This window comes from Zeus faber (assembly GCF_960531495.2).
Source record: "Zeus faber genome assembly, chromosome: 13".
NCBI classification, from domain to species: domain Eukaryota; kingdom Metazoa; phylum Chordata; class Actinopteri; order Zeiformes; family Zeidae; genus Zeus; species Zeus faber.
Window position 1 is genome coordinate 18,275,711 of NC_137198.1, and position 20,789 is coordinate 18,296,499.

The following is a 20,789-nucleotide window of genomic DNA, read 5'->3' on the forward strand; positions in this document are numbered from 1 at the left end:
GTGCTTGGTCATCATCTCGCAGATCAGCTTGTAGGCCTGCAGCTTGCCTGCTTTGTACTCCAATGGCAGCATGGTGGCCTGGTGAGGTGACATGTTTATGTAAGGATACCATGTTTGTAGGGAAGGAAGGTTAAAAATATATATATATTATATAAAAAAAATAAAAAAAAATCCAAAAGTGTAGGATTTTCTGCTTCGGCTATTTAAGCATTTTTTTTAAATGTTTTTTTTCAACCTCTCAAATAAAGGCTGGTTATGATGATGAAGCTAACCATTATGCTTCAATATCAATTATTAACCTTTTCGACTTCAAACCACATTTGGAAACATCAAACAAATATTTTCTGATGTGTCCTCCATTTTCTCAATTTATTTGGCTCATTGCGATTGCGAGTTGCCGTCTCACAACTGGGATCAGAGGTCGATTTATTTACCCTGAAGAGCCAAGAGGCCAGCATCCGTAGAGGAGGGATGAAGGCTGGCCGAGGCGGCGAAGACTGGTTGTCCACACTGATTCCCAGGTTGTCCCGGATCTAGAAGTACACGCACTGAACATCAGTCCACGAACGCGGACATTATCCGCTGCTACAGATTTGTATTTTTGCAGAGGTTCCGCTGTTTGTGTGTGTGTGTGTGTGTGCGTGCGTGCGTGTGTGTGTGTGTCCATCACCTTGGCCAGCTTGTGCCAGAGCTCGTAGAGATAGGAGAAGACTTTGGCGTGGATCTTGGGGCAGCGGATGCAGTTGACGTCTCCCAGGATGCCCAGGATCCTCCGCCACAGGACGAAGGCCGAGTCGGCGTGCCAACCGGTCAGGCTTCCGCCGGCGATGATGCTCACATCGTCGGCCAGGCACTCACTGCTGTCTGCGTGGCCCGACGGGAGGGGTATGAGAGATGGGGCGTTAGGGTGGGGTTTTTTTTCGGTTCAAAATAAGACAATGGAACGGAATCGATTGGTGCAAATCACCTCTGAACTGAAAAAATATGTTTACATTTTAAGACTTCACAATATAACGGCGGATCCAGCAAAACGACAAACTCATAGTTTGATGGGTTTAAAACTAGAAAATTGATGTAGCTGTGCAAAGCAATAAAAGCAAATAAAGACGCAGAAACCTGTTCCCCAATGGTTTCCAAGCACTGTGGGGACAGGTTGTCTGTAGGAAATGTGCAGGGGGGGGGGGGTTGGAACTGAAACAGCTTCAGGATGCATGTGACATCAAGACAGGCAAAGGACAGAAACAGATGGAAGACCTTGCAAAGGGAAGCATCCGGGTACGGGTTAGAGAGCAAAATGTCATGTCATGGAATAAAAAGAGGTATGATATTGTGCAGCGACAAAGACATTCATTTGTGCAACGTGCTCAACCATTGAGGGTCTTTTTCCCGTTTTGTTAATAAATTATGTTAAGGATTTATACATGGTTCATTCTGGTGTTCCAAAATTAAATTCAAGGAATTTTCAAGCACTTCAGCAAAAAAGAGGCCGTTCCAGTACTTAAATTTTTGAGGACGAAATTCAAATCACTTGGAGGACCTGATAAGATTTATTGGTAATGGATCATACTCCATTAGAAATTATAAACCAAGTCCAGAAGAGTAAATAGGCAAATGTCATGTGGTGGAACTCTGTCATGAGGGGAGTGAGGTGTGTTGAATTATGAATGGAAAGGCGGTCGGTTAGGATAAGACTGAAGTCTACGTGGTGGCTTGGAGACGGTACCCAGGTGATGTGGCATGTGTAAGACAGACTGATGCATGGTGTCCTCCAGAGGGCAGTGCGGGCTGCACGTGGGGTTCACCAGGAGGGCTGGAGAGGCAGGGGGGTTCTGGTGGTGGTAGTGGTGGTGGTGAAGGGACTGGGGTGCGGAGTGGGGGAGGAGGGCACCGTCAGGACCTAGAACCGACACAGGGGACAGGGAGGGAGGGAGGGAGGGAGTGGGGTTGAGGAGTTTCACAAACGATCACAATGTCGGACAACGAACGACGGCGCTTCATGAGAAAGAGAGGGAAGAGGAAAGAAGTGGGAACAGCCACGTGTCCATCTGCGGTGGAGGAGATGGGAAGTTAAAGTGAACATACGTATGGAAGTACAACAATGACAGGGAACCTGCAAAAAAGAAAGACCCTGGAAAGAAACTGGAAATTCAGCTTCCTGTAAACCAATTTCGCCAAGGCAGATTTCTTCTGCCTTGATTACAATCAAAACCAAACGCGCCATTGACAATGACATGAGGATTTAGCTGTAATCCATAATACCAAGAACAAACTCGTGTCAGTGTCAGTGTTAAATAAAGATTCCCGGAATGGTTTGTCCTTGAAAACGCTTTTTGCTAAACTTGAGAATCACTGCCTTTACATGGTTGATAAATACATGATATGATTCATTATACAAGTCTAACTTTACCTTCCATAATTATGGGGCCATTGTCCCATCACACACACACTACAAACCAGGAGAACTGCAGCCATCAGCAGCTGCCAGGCGATCAGATGGCTAAGCCAGACGGTCTGAACCCTCGGCCGAGCTCCCAGGTGGAGAGACTTTCTCTGAGCGAGCAGATTCTCTCAAGCAGCTCAAGTTCCATTTCCAGGCGGACATTACCAGGCAACAGCCAGGGCTAATCTCTGGAAAGGTCACGCTGCTGGGAGGTCCAAATCCTACGGCCGGCAGACTTGACACACACACCTGAAATTAACCAGTGGACCTCCTGAACTCGGCCAAGTCTCCTCTCAGCAGATTGTCGGTTTTAATTTCGACTCTTTAAAAAAAAAAAAAAAAAAAAAAAGAAAAAACACCAGAAGGTGATTTCTAACAATGTTGTAATGAGATATTCATTATTAAAAGAGGGATAGCAAGAGTAGAAATTAATGTTGACGCAATAGTGACAAGCACTGTGTAAATGTGAAGTTTCATTTTTACCGTTAAAATTGGGAATCTAATCATGATTCCCTCTAATTGCGTTTCATTTTTAGCCTGAGTTTATTCTTAGTGCTTAACTAAGAGGTTGCCATGGGCCACAAAACGTAACTTCCGCAGATCGTACTGCCGACAATACCAACTGCAAAGAAGTAAGTACTGGGGACGAGAGTGCAAAATGAAATCATATACACTGTATATATATATGACTTTGGTAATTTATCGACCTAAAAATAGTCAATTCGCCTTTTTTCTTTTAAATCCATAGACGTCACATTTTGAAGCCTTTTGAAGATCTCATGAGATTGAGCTGCGAACACCTTCCCTCCAGGTTCTGTACCTGCCAAGGCCTCGTGAGTGAGCAGCAGGCTCCCCTGGTTCTCGGGGTCCGCCGTCACGTCCATGTGGGCCGACTGGGTGGACTGGGTGTCTGCCTCCTCCTCAAAGGCCTGCCACGTCTGCCAGGCTCCGTCAGCCTCGTTGGGGTAGCCGTTGGACGTATCGCTGCTTATGCTCTCACCTGGGCGGGACGAGACATTCGTGTTGAAGAAAAGCACTTGACTTTTGCATTCAGGCATGGGTTTGTTTCTGCAAATTCAGAATTCTTGAATAAATGGCTAATTTGAAAAAACAAACAAACAAACAACAAAAAAAAACAGATTATGATAGGATATTCTGGATATACTATAATTTATGTATTGAAAAAAAACAAACTTGGAAAGGTTTTTGTAATGACACATTTAGCAATAGTTTAAAAACAAAAGGGGCGTGGCGTCTGACTTTTCTCTCGCAGCTTGGTTCTGGTGTGGTTGGTCTGTCCTTCAGAGTTGCAGTCGAGCTCGGCTGGACTGCTGCTCCGTCGGATCAAGATCTAGGAGGCGCAGACAGCAGCATTCAACAGGAGGACATTTTTCGTTTCTCTAAGAACCAACAGCTCCCACAACTATTCCTCTCACCACAGGCAGCTCGCTGCTCTCTCTCCTGCCCTCTGACGTCCTGCTGTCTGAGCCACAGGAGGTGGGCGAGTACTCCCGCTTCTGGGCTGGAGTGGACATGGGGTTGTAAGTCATGGTAACATATTTAAAGTGGTAATCCATGAGATTATTTTTTGAAAAGAAAATTTAGATTTGAAAAAATCTCCTATTTTTTAAAATTTTTTTGGGTTATGCACATGTTCCGCTATATGCTGTTTTCACTTTTGGTAGCAGGTAAGACAACCCAACCCAAATTGAATAAAAAAAATTTGGGGGGGGGGGGGGGACGACCCCTTCAACCTCTGCATCAACAGTTCACATTCTGACAAAATAGGAAATACATCTGTTAAAAAATATTAGACAGTCCTAAAGTCCTAAAAAACAACCCTTTTCTATATTCCATTTTATTCTGTTTTATATTTCAAAAACATTAATCTAAATTGCGTGGATAAATTAACCATTGTGATGAAAAAACTAATTTGTGGGCCATATTTAACAGTATACTAACATATATAACACGTAGTGGGCTGCATCAAATTGTGTGGCAGGCCGGATGTGGCCCCCGGGCCTGTATTTTGAGACACACGGTCTACTGTATATCATTTGGACTGGAGTTCAGAGTGAGTGCTAAGCAACAGAAAACCTGTTTCTGAGATTATAATTGTTTGGATGGGATTTGTGGTTTTATAATACAGGACTGAGATTGGTTTGCTGCCTTCGGATGAGCTCTGCTGCAAAAGCCGAGTGCCCCAGACCGCTGGAGTTAACAGGGGGATGGATCCGAGGTACCTGGGAAGGTGTCGGCGAGCTGCTGGGTGATGTCGGAGGTGCTGCTGCTCCGCGGCAGGGGGCTGTCCTCGCCGCCCAGCTCCTCCTCCGCGCCGCACTCCGACAGCTGACCCTCCTCCACGTCTGGTGCGACAGGAAGCGACACGGGGTCAGGGTGCGAGGGGCACGACTAGCAAACGCTACCTCCAGCGAACTCGCTGTCGAGGTCGCACACAATGGAGATCTTTAGACACCACGGTGGAGATGGAGCAGTTTACGTGAACATTTCAGGGAGGTTATGACAGGAGACCAGGCGGAGGGGATGTGAAGACCCTATCCAGGCCAAACCAGGTTATGTTTTACACTGCATAGAGCAGCAAAATACTGCAACTTGTACGGAACAATCTTTTGTGTTTCGTCCATTTAGAAACAGGGTTCATACTGGCAAGACAAAATACTTTTTTTAAGCACTATTTTTTTTTATTGTTAATTAAAATTTTTTAATATAATCTTAGTCTCATTGTCTATTTTTTATATATATATATATATATATATATATATATATATATATATATATATATATATATATACACACACACACACACACACACACACACACACACACACACACTGTATATATAATGTTATGATTTGAATGACAAAACCAGGGGGGGAAATCATAGGTTTTCAAGGACTTTTCAAGCACTTCAACACAAAAGGGGCTATTTTAAAGGTATTCCGGTACTTAAATTTCTTCAAGCACCTCAGGGACCTGATAGTAACCCTGTAAAAACCTCACAAACAAACAGGTTTGAAAGGGATGAAAGATGAAAGGGAAAGACAGGGTGGATGGAGGTCACACACACACGCACGCAGCTCTTTGGAGTCACTTTACCTGAAAGTCTGTCAGAGCAAGCAGAGTTACCAGAAGCGATACCAGGCAAGAAAGAGCTCACAGTGTGGAGCAGCATAGGGACACTTTTAGTAGTGGGCAAAGCCTCGTAAAGATGGACACAGTTGCTGATGGACTGGCTTCGCTTAGCTTCCATCAGGGTAAAGGGAGAGAGGGAGGAGAGGAGAACAGAGAGAGAGAGGGGGGGGGGGGGCATAGAGAAGAAGAAGAAGAAGAAGAAGAAGAGAGTTTTCACAGCACGTCAAAACAGCTACTTCATCAGGAAAGCAATGCAAGTCAAGCACATCGTCAACAGCTCAGCCCAAAGAAGAAGGAGGATAAAAAAAAAAAAAAGGAGTTTTACCAGTTTTAACCAATAAATCCTAGTGGGGCTCAGAATACATCTCAAATACAATTTGAGCCGGGGTTGGTGGGGTTGGTGGGGTTGGTGGGGAGGTGATTATAAATAAAGATTACACCCCCAGTCAGAATGAAGTCACTGAGACAGGAAATTAGCAACAAAGCAGGGCGAATGCCGAATTTTACGGCATTAACAGCCGAGCCTTGGTTTCAATTTGTCACTTGAAGACTCTTCACCTAAACAAAGTTATCCGGCTCCACCAGATATGTTGCAACATTAAAAACCTCTCTTTTTCATTAACGCCAAAAAAAATAAATGTAACGACCATCATCATTTTATTTATCGAACGGATTTCTTTTGTTTTCCAAGACTAGCTTAATTAGTTCTCTGGAGACGAGGACGAGGCGTGGATTTGTGCTGAAACCGAGCGGTGCACAACAACAACAACCAAAAAATGTCTCATTTTTTGCGGGAGGCACATTCAAAGGCCACTTTCGCGTTATGTTATAATTCAGCCGCAAATTTCTATCGATACTTTCCCGACTAAAGAGATCGCTGCCGTGATAGCAGCATGAGTTCAGTTCAAGTGGATCTCGGCGGCTGCCGCGTAATTTGCACACGCGCCCAACCCGAATATCTTGTTCCCTTATCCTCCATCTCCCCCGACTGCTCGTCACGACAATATCAAAATGAATTTGCATACGCAAGTACGGGCAAGTTTTGACAGTCGTCAGTGCCGAGGCGCCGCCATTGTGTCTGGATGGCACTTCAGGCCTAATCTCAAAGTGAGCAGTGAAAGCGGGAGGTTTCCATTCTCCCCCATCGCCACACTTTAATTACTGCCTTTCACCGGGAGAGATAACATCAGCTCCGCCGCAGACCGCCGCGGTTACCCATCTATGCATATTAATGAGCATTAATTACACTCTTAATGAAACTATCAAAAACTGCAAATGCAATTGATGTGCAGGTCTTCTCTTGAGGAGGGACACGGGGCTGTTTGAAGATCAATGTGGGGAGAAATCCAATTAGAGCGAGAGAAAGGGAGGGAGTCGGAGGCGGCGGCGTTTCATGTCTGCTCGCGGTCGTATGCAGACGGAGACATAAAGACAAACGGGATAAGTAGCAAAACACCTACGGATTTAGCATGCATGCATAAATACAAACACACACCCATTAAGAAACAGACGGAACGCGTCCGTGAGGAAACTTGCGGGGGCTCGGTTCCCCTGAACGGAGGGAACCGTACGCCGCGACGGGCACGGCTCCTGGTTTGTACTCCGCCACCTTTCAGCCCAACTCATAATTATCCTGCCACGTCGCCATCAGATAAGACCCTGTTTGCCGTCTCTGGTCTGAACCGATGACAATGGCCGTCTGAGCGCGGCGGCATCTTTGACACGTCGCAGGTGGGAGCGTGTGTCCGCGGCCGTGTGCGTGAGCGGTCGGGATGTTGATGTTGGCCGTTGATGTTGGCCGGTGACATACGCGCGGGGGGACAATGTCGACCATCTGCCGGCCTCTTTGTCTGCCGCGTCTGCCCTTTCAGCGACACCCAGGCTGGCGCGCACGCGAAACCTGTCGGGAGGCTTTCACACGCGGTCGATGCGAGTGGATCCTGTACCACCACAGATAGGCTTATCAGCACGTAAAGAACCGCTTAAAATGTCCGACTTAAGATAAGGCGCGCTACAGTACAATACAGTACAGGTGTCGAATCTTCTACAGGCCGGGCCTTCGCGTGTTTATAGCATGTTGTAAGTTAAGGGGGGGCGGGGGATGACAACACACGGTAGAGTGAGAGAGTGATGGAGAACTTGTCCCCATCACGCACTGTGCTTGTTTTGTCGCACACACACTGTTTTGGCACAACGACCACACAGCGCCCCATCGCTGGCGCGCCATGGGCACAGTCTGCACCGTCAGAGAGGGAGCAATCAGATGCCCGGTTTATTTCGAATTATATTGTTTACAATGATATATTGAGAGGGAAAATTCTCCATTTTTCCCTATAATTTCCGCTCCTGATTGCTGGTATCACTATTCTAAAAATATTTTAGTTAATGGAGCGAATATTTTTAAATTATAAGTTTATATAAAATAATATAATAATATTATCTGATATAAGATAATGAAGAATATGAGGTAATAATTCATCAGGATTGGGTGATTGGTGAGCAAAGATTCACGATAGGATGTTAAGAACTCACTGCAAGTTTCAAGTTTAAAGGAGCAATAGACAACTTTTTTGCTTTTACTTACCATTATAAAGTTAATTGATTGATTGCACAGTTTGATGGTCATAGAATAACAACACCATCGGCGTTCGATTGGCTCCCCTCAAGCCTTGCTTTCACTATGCAATTCTCCGTGGCACCAGGTACAAACTCCCGGGAAAATGATCGATTTACGTGGGTCACAGGAAGTGCGTCAACCAATGCGCAGCCACTAGCGGAAATGGCGGACGGTGGAGCAATCTACTCCAGGTAGATCATAAACCCATGAATATGAAAACGACTCATTGAAATCAGTTGAGAAATGTTAACGTTAACCCTTTAACCAGAAAAACCACAGCTCCACTGTGAATTGTGTTTGTTTACAGGCCAGTCTTGCCCGTTTCAATATGATGGCGACGTTGACGTATCGCAGCTACAAGCTGAAGCGGTCAATGTGGCATCTATGTATAAATGTCTATGATAACGCACCCAAAAGTAATAAAATTAAACTAAAATTGTGACAATTTCAATTTACCGCTTCAGTGAACAGGCTTCTTTCTTCTCTCAAATTTCCAAAGTGGCGCTGATCATTTACATGGAGCAAAAGTTGTCTATTGCACCTTTAAAAGGTTTTTTTCATACGAATCTACCAGGAAGCCTGACCCTGCTGATCGCAGATCGATTTGTTATGCCTCTGTTTGCCCACAAGGGGGCGACCATTCCTCAATGTAGATATATAGTTTGGATGAGGAAACACAACCTGTGATCTTTCTTTCCTTTTTCGGGGAAGTGCAACAGAAACACCAAGTGAACACAAGAGCTCAGCGACGACTCGACCGCTGTGGGGGTTTTTCCCATGGGGGCTCACCAGACGCCTTCTGCCGGACGTTGTTGCGGGCCTTCTCCACGCCGGGAGCTCCTGACGTGGTGGCGGAGCGAAACCTCATGGGCTCCTGGACGCCGGCCGCACCCTCGCTGCCATGCGTCCTCCAGCTCAGGGAGAAGGAACGGGCCACGGCCGCGGCCTTCTGGGAATCCTGGATCACTCCTGAGGAACACATTCCCTCTTAGATTAATGAAACAATTTATATCTTTTGACAAATAGCTCAATTCATTAATAGGATGATGATTGGCGCTTTCAGATAATTACACACAAGAAATATTCGTCAGACATTTTTCAGTCATGTGGATATTATGAACAAGCAGGTAGAGGTGTGGACAAGAACAGCTACAAGTCTTTGAAGGTCAGAAAACGGCATTTCTTTACTGTAATGCAGGCAATGTAACGAAAATCAAAATTCCAGACAATATCTAGTCTCATATCACAATATCAATGTTATGACGATACGTCACCCAGCCCTAACGGAATGCATCAGGCTTATTAGGGTATTGGCTAAGATCTCACAATTCGGTTCAATTATTGATTCAATTCGATATTGATGACATGGCTCACAATACGATTTTCTGCAAACTTTTCAGCATACCATCTGATGTGCAGGACAAAAATATTTCATGGATCAAATTCAAATTTTCATTTGTGACTATGGTGGTATTTAATTGAAGACAGGTAACAGTTGCGTACATTTACATTTATTAATTTAGTAGATATTTTTGTCCAAAGCGACTTACATGAGAGGCTAGAAACAATCAAAGTAGACATCGACCGTTGGTGCAACCTGGAATTTGAGTGCCTGAGCACCTGTTTCTAAATTCAACCATATACAAGTGGAAGATAGCTGTACAGAATCACAATAGAAGTTGTGTTATTGGTAAAAGTGTTTGTCTGGTATTTTGTGCAAAATGATAAGTATTCATATTCCAACAAAATATCAATATAAAAAATGTTCAAAATCGATTTCCTTTAACCCCGCGCCACCTCCCATTTTATTTAGCCCTACGATACCCAAGTATTATTTCTCCATTCCTTCCATCCCCTCACCTCTCCCGCGCTGCTTCTTCTCCTTCTGCTCGCTGAGTTTGTCCAGCGGCAGGTTGGCCATATCCAGGTTGTAGACAGACCGTGCCAGCACGGCGGTCAGCGAGTCCATGATGCTGGCCCACTCCACCACCAGCTCCTCCCAGCCCGTCAGGGAGGACAGCACCGCCAGCAACTCGTCCCAGAGCTCCCGCGAGATGAACACGTACAGGTTGGCTCGCACCCATGCCACGATGATGGTCTGGAGTTGGAACGGACAGACCGGTTAGATAAAGGAATCGCACTTTTCAATTATTCGATGCACATTTCCGTACGACCGACCCTGAAAAGTATTGCCGCTAAGCTCTCAGCAAACATGTCTTTTCTTTGGTTCTCCTGTGGCCTTTTCATCACCGCCTCGGTGATCCTCAGCAGCACCTGCAGCATCTGCTCCCTGTGGGAACGGGTTTGATTACATGATCAAACATGTTGCCAAGCGGCGTGACTGCGTCCAAACATCTGGATTCCACGTGTGTATCAACACTGACCATGTCTGCGTGTTCATGGAGTGCTCCATGATCATGTGTCGGTATATGCTGAGCACACCCTTGCAGACCTCCACCTGGTTATCCAGCAGTTTGGGCACGTCTTGGCACGGCTCCAACAGGAACACGTTGGACGAGTTGGTCAGGAACACCTGGAAAACAATGTCAATGTTATGAAACCTTTTCTTTCTTCCTTGTCTTCATTTTCCTGAACATGTCTTTTCCCCACAGGGCCAGAATATAGTGTGTTGAATCAAAGGTATCAGCCCGACCAATCCTGTTGACGCCAGGGCTAGGCTATAAAATTGAAAATATCAAAATATTGCTTGATGAGTACCTTGATAACAATAATTTGAGGATATTTTGGGGAGAACTATTGACTAGTGTTTTCATCAAATATTTACCCACAAGAAATACTTGAGAAACAATCATTAGACTAGGCATTGACTAAAACATTTAGAACCGTCTATGAAGTTCAGAAAACTCCATTACTTTATTGTTACGATTGTTACGATGCCGATGTCACGATATCCGTATTATAGCGATATGTCCATCACCCATCATGTGATAATGTGTTCAGAAGGTAAACCTGTAAACCTCCTTCAGAGCGGACGGGGACAGACCTGTAGTGTGGGCTGGATGCCAGCCTTGACGTCCCTGTTCTGCTCCTCAGTGAGACAGCCCCGGCTGATGGCGCTGCTGAAGGAGTAGGTCCTGCCCCAGCTGGACGACCGCTTGTGGCCGTGACTCTCCACCACCTGGAGGGAGAACCAAACGGATCTGCTCACACAGGATCTGCATTTGTTACCGGTGTCATCAAGTCAATCCTGTCTGTGAACCGGTGCTAAATGAGAGATAGTGGCATTGATCCTCCATGGCTAAGTACCAACACAGTTCCATGTCCCGTAGGGCTGGGTTGGGAAAAAAAATAAAATAATAAATTCCAATAGTTTGCACGAGTGTGCTGACCTCTACGTTGACGCAGTCCGCCCCTCGGCTGAGCGGCTGCTCGGAGCTCTCGTCCACCTCCTCCTCCCGTCTGCTGCCGTCGGGCTCCGTCATGAAGGCGGGTTTCTCCTGCAGGATCCACTTCCTGTACACCTTGATCACCTTGCGGGTTGCCGACGCCTCGCAGGACGGCAACAGGAAAGCCTTAGAACAAACAGAGAGTGATTGTAAGAGTTTTGGATGTGGAAAGTAAGGACTGCAAGTCAATGAGCGTGTCCGCTGCTCATTTAGAGATCGTTTTTTTATTTTTATTTTAGTCATTTCTTTAGCTGTAATGTCAACAAGGAGCCACTAGAGGGCAACACAGTCCAAATAATGCAGTCAATAAGTCACGACCCAAACCTAAGAGTTGAGCCGTTTCACAACATGAATAGTGCGGCCATTGGAAACAATAGCTTCTAATTTCCTGAGATTCCATAATACCATTTTATCAAGACAGAAATAAATACACCTCTTCATAAACACGTTTCTATTTTCGGTGAGTGCCGGTATGAATTCCTTAGCTTTGACGATTTGTACCTGGTGAAAGACCTCGTTGACGAAGTTGATGTTGTCCCTGGTGGACAGCAGGATGGCGTGCACCATGTCATAGACATAGCGGTGCTCCTCCTCGATGCTGCACAGGCTGGAGTCGCTGGCCCGCCGGTCCGACAGCGTGCTGCTGTTAGAATGGCTCTTCTCCGTGTCGCCCACCGGCCCGTTGGGCTCCCCCTCCGTCCCCTTGTCTGTCCCCTTCTCCTGGCTGTTACCGCCTGCAGTGACAGTCTGAGGAGGAACACACACAGGGGAACGCAGGGTGGACATTTAGAAGAGGAATCCAACAATGATACAGTATCACAACTCTGTATTACAACCGAGAAGATAAATCGTACATTCACACATTATTTCATGAATCAACACAACGTGGAAATCAAAGAATTGTAAATTGGTAGATCCTAAGGAAACACCCCATTATTAGTGAGGGACAGGTTCTGTCATGACCAGGACACTTTAGTTGGTGATTAATTGTCAAAAAATGTATTTCCATTGTCCATTCTGTCATTATCAAAGTATACGTCTATAATAACATAATAATAATAATAATAATAATAATAATAATAATAATACACATCCGCCTTATGAAGAAAAGCCATATATTCGTAGAGAGCAACGGGACATAAAATTTGGGTAGATGGTGGATTTCCCTCAATCCATTATTTGCAGTGTTTCATTCATGGGCTAAAAACTCCTTTGTGATTGGGACAGAAACACATCATTGTTCAATCTAAAAACGTTGCAAAACTATCACAGTCAGCTCAAATAATTGCAATGAGGTGATAAAGCTCTAGTGAGGGATCAAAGAAGGTTGTTCTCCCTGGAAAAACCCAAAGACCATAAGATAAGATAAAGACGAGATAACACTTTATTAATTCCCCAGGGGTGAGAAGCCGTTCTGACGCATCTCTGCGGTTACGAATGTGAAACCACTGCCACTTACCTGGATGAGTTTGGGAAGGACTTCGGTGCCGTTTTTGGCACTGGGCACGGCGGCGGCTGAGCTGACATACTTCTTCTCCAGGAAGAAGGTGACCAGCCAGGTGATGAAGGCCACGCGGGGAGCCAGGTACTGGTCCCGGGTGCAGAAGGTGCTCTCGTGGTTTCGCGTCACCGGCACGTACAGGGGCTTTGGTCGGTGGTGCGGGAGGTCTGCGGGGGAAGGAAGGAAGGAAGGAAGGAAGGAATTAAGTGAAACAGTTGAAACAAAGACAGAAATAAAGAAAGTCCGATAGAAGAAAGAAAAAAGAAAGAAAGAAAGAAAGAAAGAAAGAAAGAAAGAACTGATTCAAATTCCCGCTATTTCCCGGGTACAAATTACTTTAATTAAAAGGCCTTTAACAGGTAGATCTCCCATCACCGCTATGAGCTCATCGTCACAGTAGTGGATCAAAGAAGGTTGTTCTATGGTGACAGAACTAAAGACGACACACGTGACAAAACCAGAATTTGGTGACTGAAGGTCAACAGTCAGCTTTTGAACCAACAATTTTGTGTCAATTTTGATGAAAAATTGAACGACTTGCGGTAGGATTGTCAAGGCTTAAAACCACAAGACTTCTAAAAAATCTGCTCAAGGCTGCACATCGCAGACGGAGAACGTGAGCATTACTAGCTGAATAACTGTTTCCCTCTCCGGAGAGTAAAAGGTGCATTTATTTTTCTATGTGTTCGCAAAGCAGCAGGAATAAAATGTACAAGTGGGCTTGGGCTTACCTAATAACGGCTTGTAGAGATTTGTAAGCTTGGTGAAGGAGGGGAAGAGGTGCGGAAGGTAGTACTTCTTGAACAGGCTGAAGAGGAACCTGAAGCCCGTGTCCTGGTTCTCTTTGTTTTTCCATTCCAAGCTCGACGCCTGGCGGACAGTCAAAACAAGGGCAATGATCTCCATGTTTGTAGTTAAAGCAAAGTCTATTTCCGTGGAAAGAAAAGAAAAACAAACCAGTGTCTGCGTTTTACCTGGATGACCATGAACTTCAGCAGGGTTTGAAGGGTGTAGCAGGTCTGATCGTCGGGCACCTTCTCCCCCGCTACAGCGGAGACCAGCGGGGTGATCTCCTCAGGCACCACCTTGGCTGCTCGCACGGGGGGAGAACTTACCTGATTAGTCTCTTTGTGCAACATCTGTATTTTCCCTGCGTGTAAACACATAAAAGCACGTGTGTGTGTGTGTACCGTCCGGGGGGTTGGAGAAGGGGTTGTAGATGATGGTGTCCAGGGTGCAGGGCCCTCGGGTGGAGGACACGGCGGGGAAGCCCGGCACCAGGCAGGCAAAGATGAGGAACTGCTCCTCGGCGCAGTTGTCCCTCAGCGCCTGGAGCCACAGCAGGAAGAGACGGATCCCCTCACAGCGGATCTGGGGTGGGAGTGAAGGGGGACGAGTTTGGACGGAGAGGAGAATGGGAGGGTGGGAGGTTAACTTAAAGGACCTGGTGCTGAGACACTTCCTCTCAATCAAAATGGCTGAAAAGGGACTGACCGGGGCCGGGTCATTGGGGTATTGAGGTCATTACTGTCATCACCGCAAATAATATATACTGTACACACACACACACACACACACACACACACACACACACACACACACACACACACACACACACACACACACACACACACACACACACACACACACACACACACACACACACACACACACAATAGGTACACTTCAACTGTGAGAGACTGAATCTAAAAAAAAAAAAAATCCAGAAAATCACATCGTATGATTTTTCAGTAATTAATTTGCATTTTATTGCATGAAATAAGTATTTGATACATCAGAAAAACCGAACCTAATATTTGGTACAGAAACCTTTGTTTGCAATTACAGAGATCAGACGTTTCCTGTAGTTCTTAACCAGGTTTGCACACACTGCAGCAGGGATTTTGGCCCACTCCTCCATACAGATCTTCCCCAGATCCTTCAGGTTTCGGGGCTGTCGCTGGGCAACACAGACTTTCAGCTCCCTCCAAAGATTTTCTATTGGGTTCAGGTCTGGAGACTGGCTAGGAAACTCCTGGACCTTGAGATGCTTCTTACGGAGCCACTCCTTCGTTGCCCTGGCTGTGTGTTTCGGGTCGTTGTCATGCCGGAAGACCCAGCTACGCCCCATCTTCAATGCTCTTATTGAGGGAAGGAGGCTGTTGGCCAAGATCTCGCGATACACGGTGCAGTCGTCCTGTCCCCTTTGCAGAAAAGCCTCCCCAAAGAATGATGTTTCCACCTCCATGTTTCACGGTTGGGATGGTGTTCTTGGGGTTGTACTCATCTTCTTCTTCCTCCAAACATAGTGAGTGAAGTTTAAACCAAAAAGCTCTATTTTGGTCTCATCAGACCACATGACCTTCTCCCATTCTTCCTCTGGATCAGCCAGATGGTCACTGGCAAACTTCAGACGGGCCTGGACATGCGCTGGCTTGAGCAGAGGGACCCTGCGTGCGCTGCAGGATTTTAATCCATGACGGCGTAGTGTGTTACTTATGGTTTTCTTTGATACTGTGGTCCCAGCTCTCTTCAGGTCATTGTCCAGGTCCTGCCATGTAGTTCTGGGCTGATCCCTCACCTTTCTTATGATCATTGAGGCTCCACAAGGTGGGATCTTGCATGGAGCCCCAGACTGAGGGAGATTGACTGTCATCTTAAACTTCTTCCATTTTCTAATAATTGCGCCAACAGTCACAACAGTCACCAAGCTGCTTGCTTATTGTCCTGTAGCCCATCCCAGCCTTGTGCAGGTCTACAATTTTGTCCCTGATGTCCTTAGACAGCTATCTGATCTTGCCCATTGTGGAGAGGTTGGAGTCTGATTGATTGAGTGTGGACAGGTGTCTTTTATACAGGTAACAAGCTCAAAGGTACAGTTAATACAGGTAATGAGTGGAGAATGGGAGGGCTTCTTAAAGAAAAACGAACAGGTCTGTGAGAGCCGGAATTATTACTGGTTGGTAGGTGATCATACTTATTTCATGCGATAAAATGCAAATTAATTATTTGAAAATCATACAATTAGATTTTTATTTTTGTTTTAGATTCCGTCTTTCACAGTTGAAGTGTACCTATGATAAAAATGACAGACCTCTACATGCTTTGTAAGTAGGAAAACCTGCAAAATCGGCAGTGTATCAAATACTTGACTACACACACACACACACACACACACACACACACACACACACACACACACACACACACACACACACACACACACACACACACACACACACACACACACACACACACACACACACACACACACACAGTGTTCCAAATTATTATGTAAATTGGATTGAAGTGTCATAAACATTACATTTTTTGTTTTTCAATGAAACTCATGGATGGTATTGTGTCTCAGGGCTCTTTGGATCACTGAAATCAATCTCAGACACCTGTGATAATTAGTTTGCCAGGTGAGCCCAATTAAAGGAAAACTCCTTAAGAAGGACGTTCCACATTATTAAGCAGGCCACAGGCTTCAAGCAATATGGGAAAGAAAAAGGATCTCTGCTGCCGAAAAGTGTCAAATAGTGCAATGCCTTGGACAAGGCAGGAAAACATTAGATATTTCACGAAAACTTAAGCGTGATCATCGTACTGTGAAGAGATTTGTGGCTGATTCAGAGCACAGACGGGTTTGTGCAGATAAAGGCATAATGAGGAAGGTTTCTGCCAGACAAATTCATGGTATTAAGAGAGCAGCTGCTAAAATGCCATTACAGAGCAGCAAACAGGTATTTGAAGCTGCTGGTGCCTCTGGAGTCCCGCAAACCTCAAGGTGTAGGATCCTCCAGAGGCTTGCAGTTGTGCATAAACCTACTATTGGGCCCTAACCAATGAGTAGTGGATGGTTGGTGGATGGCCACCATGTCCCAACAAGGTTGCGACATCAGCATGAAGGTGACGGAGTAATGTTTTGGGCTGCAATCATGGGGAGAGAGCTGGTAGGCCCCTTTAGGGTCCCTGAAGGTGTGAAAATGACCTTGGCAAAGTATATAGAGTTTCTGACTGACAACTTTCTTCCATGGTACAAAAAGAAGAACCGTGGCTTCCGTAGAAAATCATCTGCATGACAATGCATCTCATGCTGCAAAGAATACCTCTGTGTCCTTGGCTGCTATGGCTGCTAAAAGGAGAGAAACTCATGGTGTGGCCCCCATCCTCCCCTGACCTTAACCCTATTGAGAACCTTTGGAGCATCCTCAAGCTAAAGATCTATGAGGGGGGAGGCAGTTGGCATCAAAACAGCAGCTCTGGGAGGCTGTTCTGACGTCCTGCAAAGAAATTCAAGCAGAAACTCTCCAAAAACTCACAAGCTCAATGGATGCAAGAATTGTGACGGTGATATCAAAGAAGGGTCCTATGTTAACATGTAACTTAGCCTGTTAAGAGGTTTTTGATTGAAATAGCTTTTGATTTCAGTAAATATGACCTCCTCATGCTGCACATTCAACAAATGACCATTTTCAGTTCTTTACAACCGATAAAATGTTTTGAAACTCTGTGCATAATAATTTGGAACAGTGCATTTTGAGTTTTTTATTTTTGAAAATAAATACTGTTATCATTGGGAGGTTTGTTCAATAACATTCAAATTATACCCTAACGGTTGATGACTTGAAAAATATACTGACTGTCATTTGCATCGACTATTAAGGAAAATCTGAGAAAAATATAATTTGCATAATAATTCGGAACACGGTGTGTGTGTGTGTATGTATTTTTATATATATTATTATTATTTTTTTGTATTTCATATTTTTGCTGGTGAACAGGAGGATATGAAATATAAACACAATAATCATTGTGTACATTACATTGCATTTAGCAGACGCTTTTATCCAAAGCGACTTACAATTATTCAAACACCGACGGACGCAGCCATCAGGAGCAATTAGTGGTTAAGTGTCTTGCTCAAGGACACTACAGCATGCTAGCAGGAGGAGCCTGGGATCGAACCAGCAACCTTTAGATTACTAGACGACCAGCTCTACCTCCTGAGCTACCGTCCCGTAGGTATCATCCCATGTAGGTATCATCATTGACAACTTTTCAGCTGCGCCGTTGAGTCCACTCCCACTCGTCACTCCAGCTTCAGCGAGGGGGAGGTACAGTCCATTAAACATACGGGGGATTTATTATTAATCATTTCTAGGGCTGGACCAGACTAAGAATTTTGTCAATCGATTTGGACTCGGCTGTTCAATGCGAATATGAACGGGGCACGACCAGGGGTGGGAATTACAGGGGGGAACGAGGGGGTTAGGACTCTTACTTCCTGGAAAAAACAGAGTTGTCCCTCTCAATATATCATTGTAAACATAACTATATCATTTTAAATAATCCCGACCCTGTGCCCCGATCACTCCCTCTCTCTCACAACATCTCACAACATCGCTGTGGCGCCCACAGCGCGCCAGCGGTGGGTCGCCCGTGATCGTTGCGCCAAAACAGTGTTTTTATTTTAGAAGTAGGTTATTTTACTTTACCCTGTTTCCTTATGTACAAGCACTGTGCGTTCTCAGTCACTCTCTTACAACCCCCGTGCCCCATCGGTGAACCGCAATACCGCGGTTATACATTGCTTCTCACTGCAGTAAGAAAACAATTCATACCCTCAAAGCCCTAGACATGCATATTTATCCATGTTTGAGTCATTTACCTTAAAAGAGTTTCCAGTGTGCAAAAGCTTTTTCAGAATAGAACCTGAGAAAAGAAGGAGAGGGAAACGGGTTAAGCCTCTGCAGCTGTTTTCTCTAAAGATCAGACAGACACTGTCCACAAGGTGTCCTCTCGGCAGTCTCCGCCGGGGACGGGCTGTCCTGACAAACCAATCAGGTGAAAGGGGACACCGCTTATTTTCCTGATGAAAATGAACAACAGTTGGCGGCGAGATGCATTTATGAAGCCTTTGTTTTGTGTGCGTGTGTTGGGGGATGCATTTGCTCTTTCCTCGTCAGGTTGAATCAATGACGTCCTGTGTGTTGGTTAAGTGAAGGAGGAAATAAATTGATGTGCAAGTCCTGAGCCGAGAGAGAAGAGATTAGAAATTGGACGGCAGGAGAAGGATGGAAGAAAGATCAATTTTCTTCAGTTCAGTAATGGATTGTGTCTGACACTCGTGTCCTTGCGTTCGGCGGCGCTCTGAGGGGGAGTGTCCGAGAGGAAGAGTTGTTTATAGAGTTCACGATCGGTTTGCGGCCTTGAGCGCAAGTGCGGTGTGAAACCATTATTTCCAGGGAAGAAACGTCTCCAAAGAACTTCGCCATGGCGTTAAGAGCCAGCGCTGTTTTTTGTGCACTGTGTGAACTAACCACCAGCGTTGGAAGTTCAGTCAGGAACGGGTGAAGAGGAAAACTTTGGGCGGTCCCTGACTTGTGTTGTGAGGACAGGTGAAATCGTGAGTGTGTGGCCTTTTGAGGGGGATGAGCCTTAATGTCTGCACTGAAAATACCCAGGGTGACGGTCAGGCGGCAACACCCCACAAACAAGGACCGTGTAGCTGTGAAATGGCTGTCAAACAGAACTGTTATAATTGAGGTTATCGCTTCCCACGAGGGTCTTCCTGCACGTGTGGGGCTGAAAACTGCGCGAGCATAATTTGATTACTTATTTGCATTTCAAATGAAGTGCTCATTTGCATTTTTCATTTACATCCCCCTCCAAGACTAATTATTTTCTCCTTACCAAAAAGGATTTTAGCATGGCTGCTTCCTACAATATATTCAAGAGGTTATAGCAACATAAGGACAGAGGCAAGGGGTCCTATAGCGTCTTAATGTCTGTCCCAAAGAAACTCTTCAAATTCTGTGCAGTGAAAATGTAAATCACACATACCTATACTGTGGAATTGCCATCTACTGTAGATTTTCTCTGGTAGAAGTTGTAGAATTTTCTGCAAGAGAGAAAGAAATCAGTTATAAAAATGCGTTCAGAAAGGATATGGAGTAGCTGTGCTGTGGTGAGATAGCATGCTTTAGGATAGACCCTTTGACAGTAAAAAGGGAATCCTATTGAGCAGGACATTTCATAGCTTCAGTACAGGCTTTACGCAGACATTCCCGTATTGACCATTGAGGGACCAGGTATGGACAGTGGAACAGCATCGACTGCAGGAATGCCGTGCGCTGTCCTCCCACCTCTCCTCAGCTTGATCCGGCAACATGGTACGACGCTCAACAATGTCATCACTGCACCATCCGCCGCTTCACAACTCAATTAAAGCGCCCTGACCTTTCAGCAGCCTATCATTATGTGAGGATGGAGGGATGGCTTAACTGGGTCCCTATGGAGTGATGAAAGGGCCTAGGAGACTGTCCGGTATGGTGTTGGGGTGTGTGTGTGTGTGTGTGTGTGTGTGTGTCTTTGTGTTTGTGTGGGATTGTTTGTGCACATAAGCGTGGGTGGTTAATGGCCAAGGCTTTGCAAGCAATTGATGCCCCACTTGGCTAGCCACTCACAGAGCCCTAAGCGTTGACTCAATGAGACTTCATGATTGCAATTTAGAGGTCAAGCCCGTCTTTGCCACTTTAGGTACGAGCGCTGACGAGAACCACCAAGCGGGGGACTCTGGCCTGCATGACTAACAGTCCACACTACAAAACTATTTTTCCCATTAAAACCAATGTTATATAGGGTTTTGGCAAATAGATATACAAC

The 20,789-nt window shown here is 45.4% G+C and overlaps 1 protein-coding gene across 1 annotated transcript in view; it reads right to left on the reverse strand.

The window, feature by feature from the left end:
* ralgapa2 (Ral GTPase activating protein catalytic subunit alpha 2) overlaps window positions 1–20,789 on the reverse strand; it is a gene marked incomplete at its 5' end in the record, with an annotated part of 107,153 nt that overhangs the window by 54,065 nt on the left and 32,299 nt on the right. The window contains 22 exons of the mRNA XM_080012977.1: window positions 1–78; window positions 435–533; window positions 671–864; window positions 1,724–1,897; window positions 3,261–3,440; window positions 3,701–3,791; window positions 3,877–3,962; window positions 4,684–4,806; window positions 5,558–5,704; window positions 9,000–9,179; window positions 10,071–10,308; window positions 10,389–10,496; window positions 10,591–10,743; window positions 11,215–11,349; window positions 11,561–11,743; window positions 12,119–12,364; window positions 13,077–13,285; window positions 13,850–13,988; window positions 14,093–14,208; window positions 14,309–14,489; window positions 18,793–18,836; window positions 19,968–20,025. The exon at window positions 1–78 is cut by the window's left edge and continues 78 nt beyond it. Of these exons, the coding sequence (XP_079869103.1) occupies window positions 1–78; window positions 435–533; window positions 671–864; window positions 1,724–1,897; window positions 3,261–3,440; window positions 3,701–3,791; window positions 3,877–3,962; window positions 4,684–4,806; window positions 5,558–5,704; window positions 9,000–9,179; window positions 10,071–10,308; window positions 10,389–10,496; window positions 10,591–10,743; window positions 11,215–11,349; window positions 11,561–11,743; window positions 12,119–12,364; window positions 13,077–13,285; window positions 13,850–13,988; window positions 14,093–14,208; window positions 14,309–14,489; window positions 18,793–18,836; window positions 19,968–20,025 (3,162 nt within the window). The remainder of the gene's footprint in view (window positions 79–434; window positions 534–670; window positions 865–1,723; window positions 1,898–3,260; window positions 3,441–3,700; window positions 3,792–3,876; window positions 3,963–4,683; window positions 4,807–5,557; window positions 5,705–8,999; window positions 9,180–10,070; window positions 10,309–10,388; window positions 10,497–10,590; window positions 10,744–11,214; window positions 11,350–11,560; window positions 11,744–12,118; window positions 12,365–13,076; window positions 13,286–13,849; window positions 13,989–14,092; window positions 14,209–14,308; window positions 14,490–18,792; window positions 18,837–19,967; window positions 20,026–20,789) is intronic.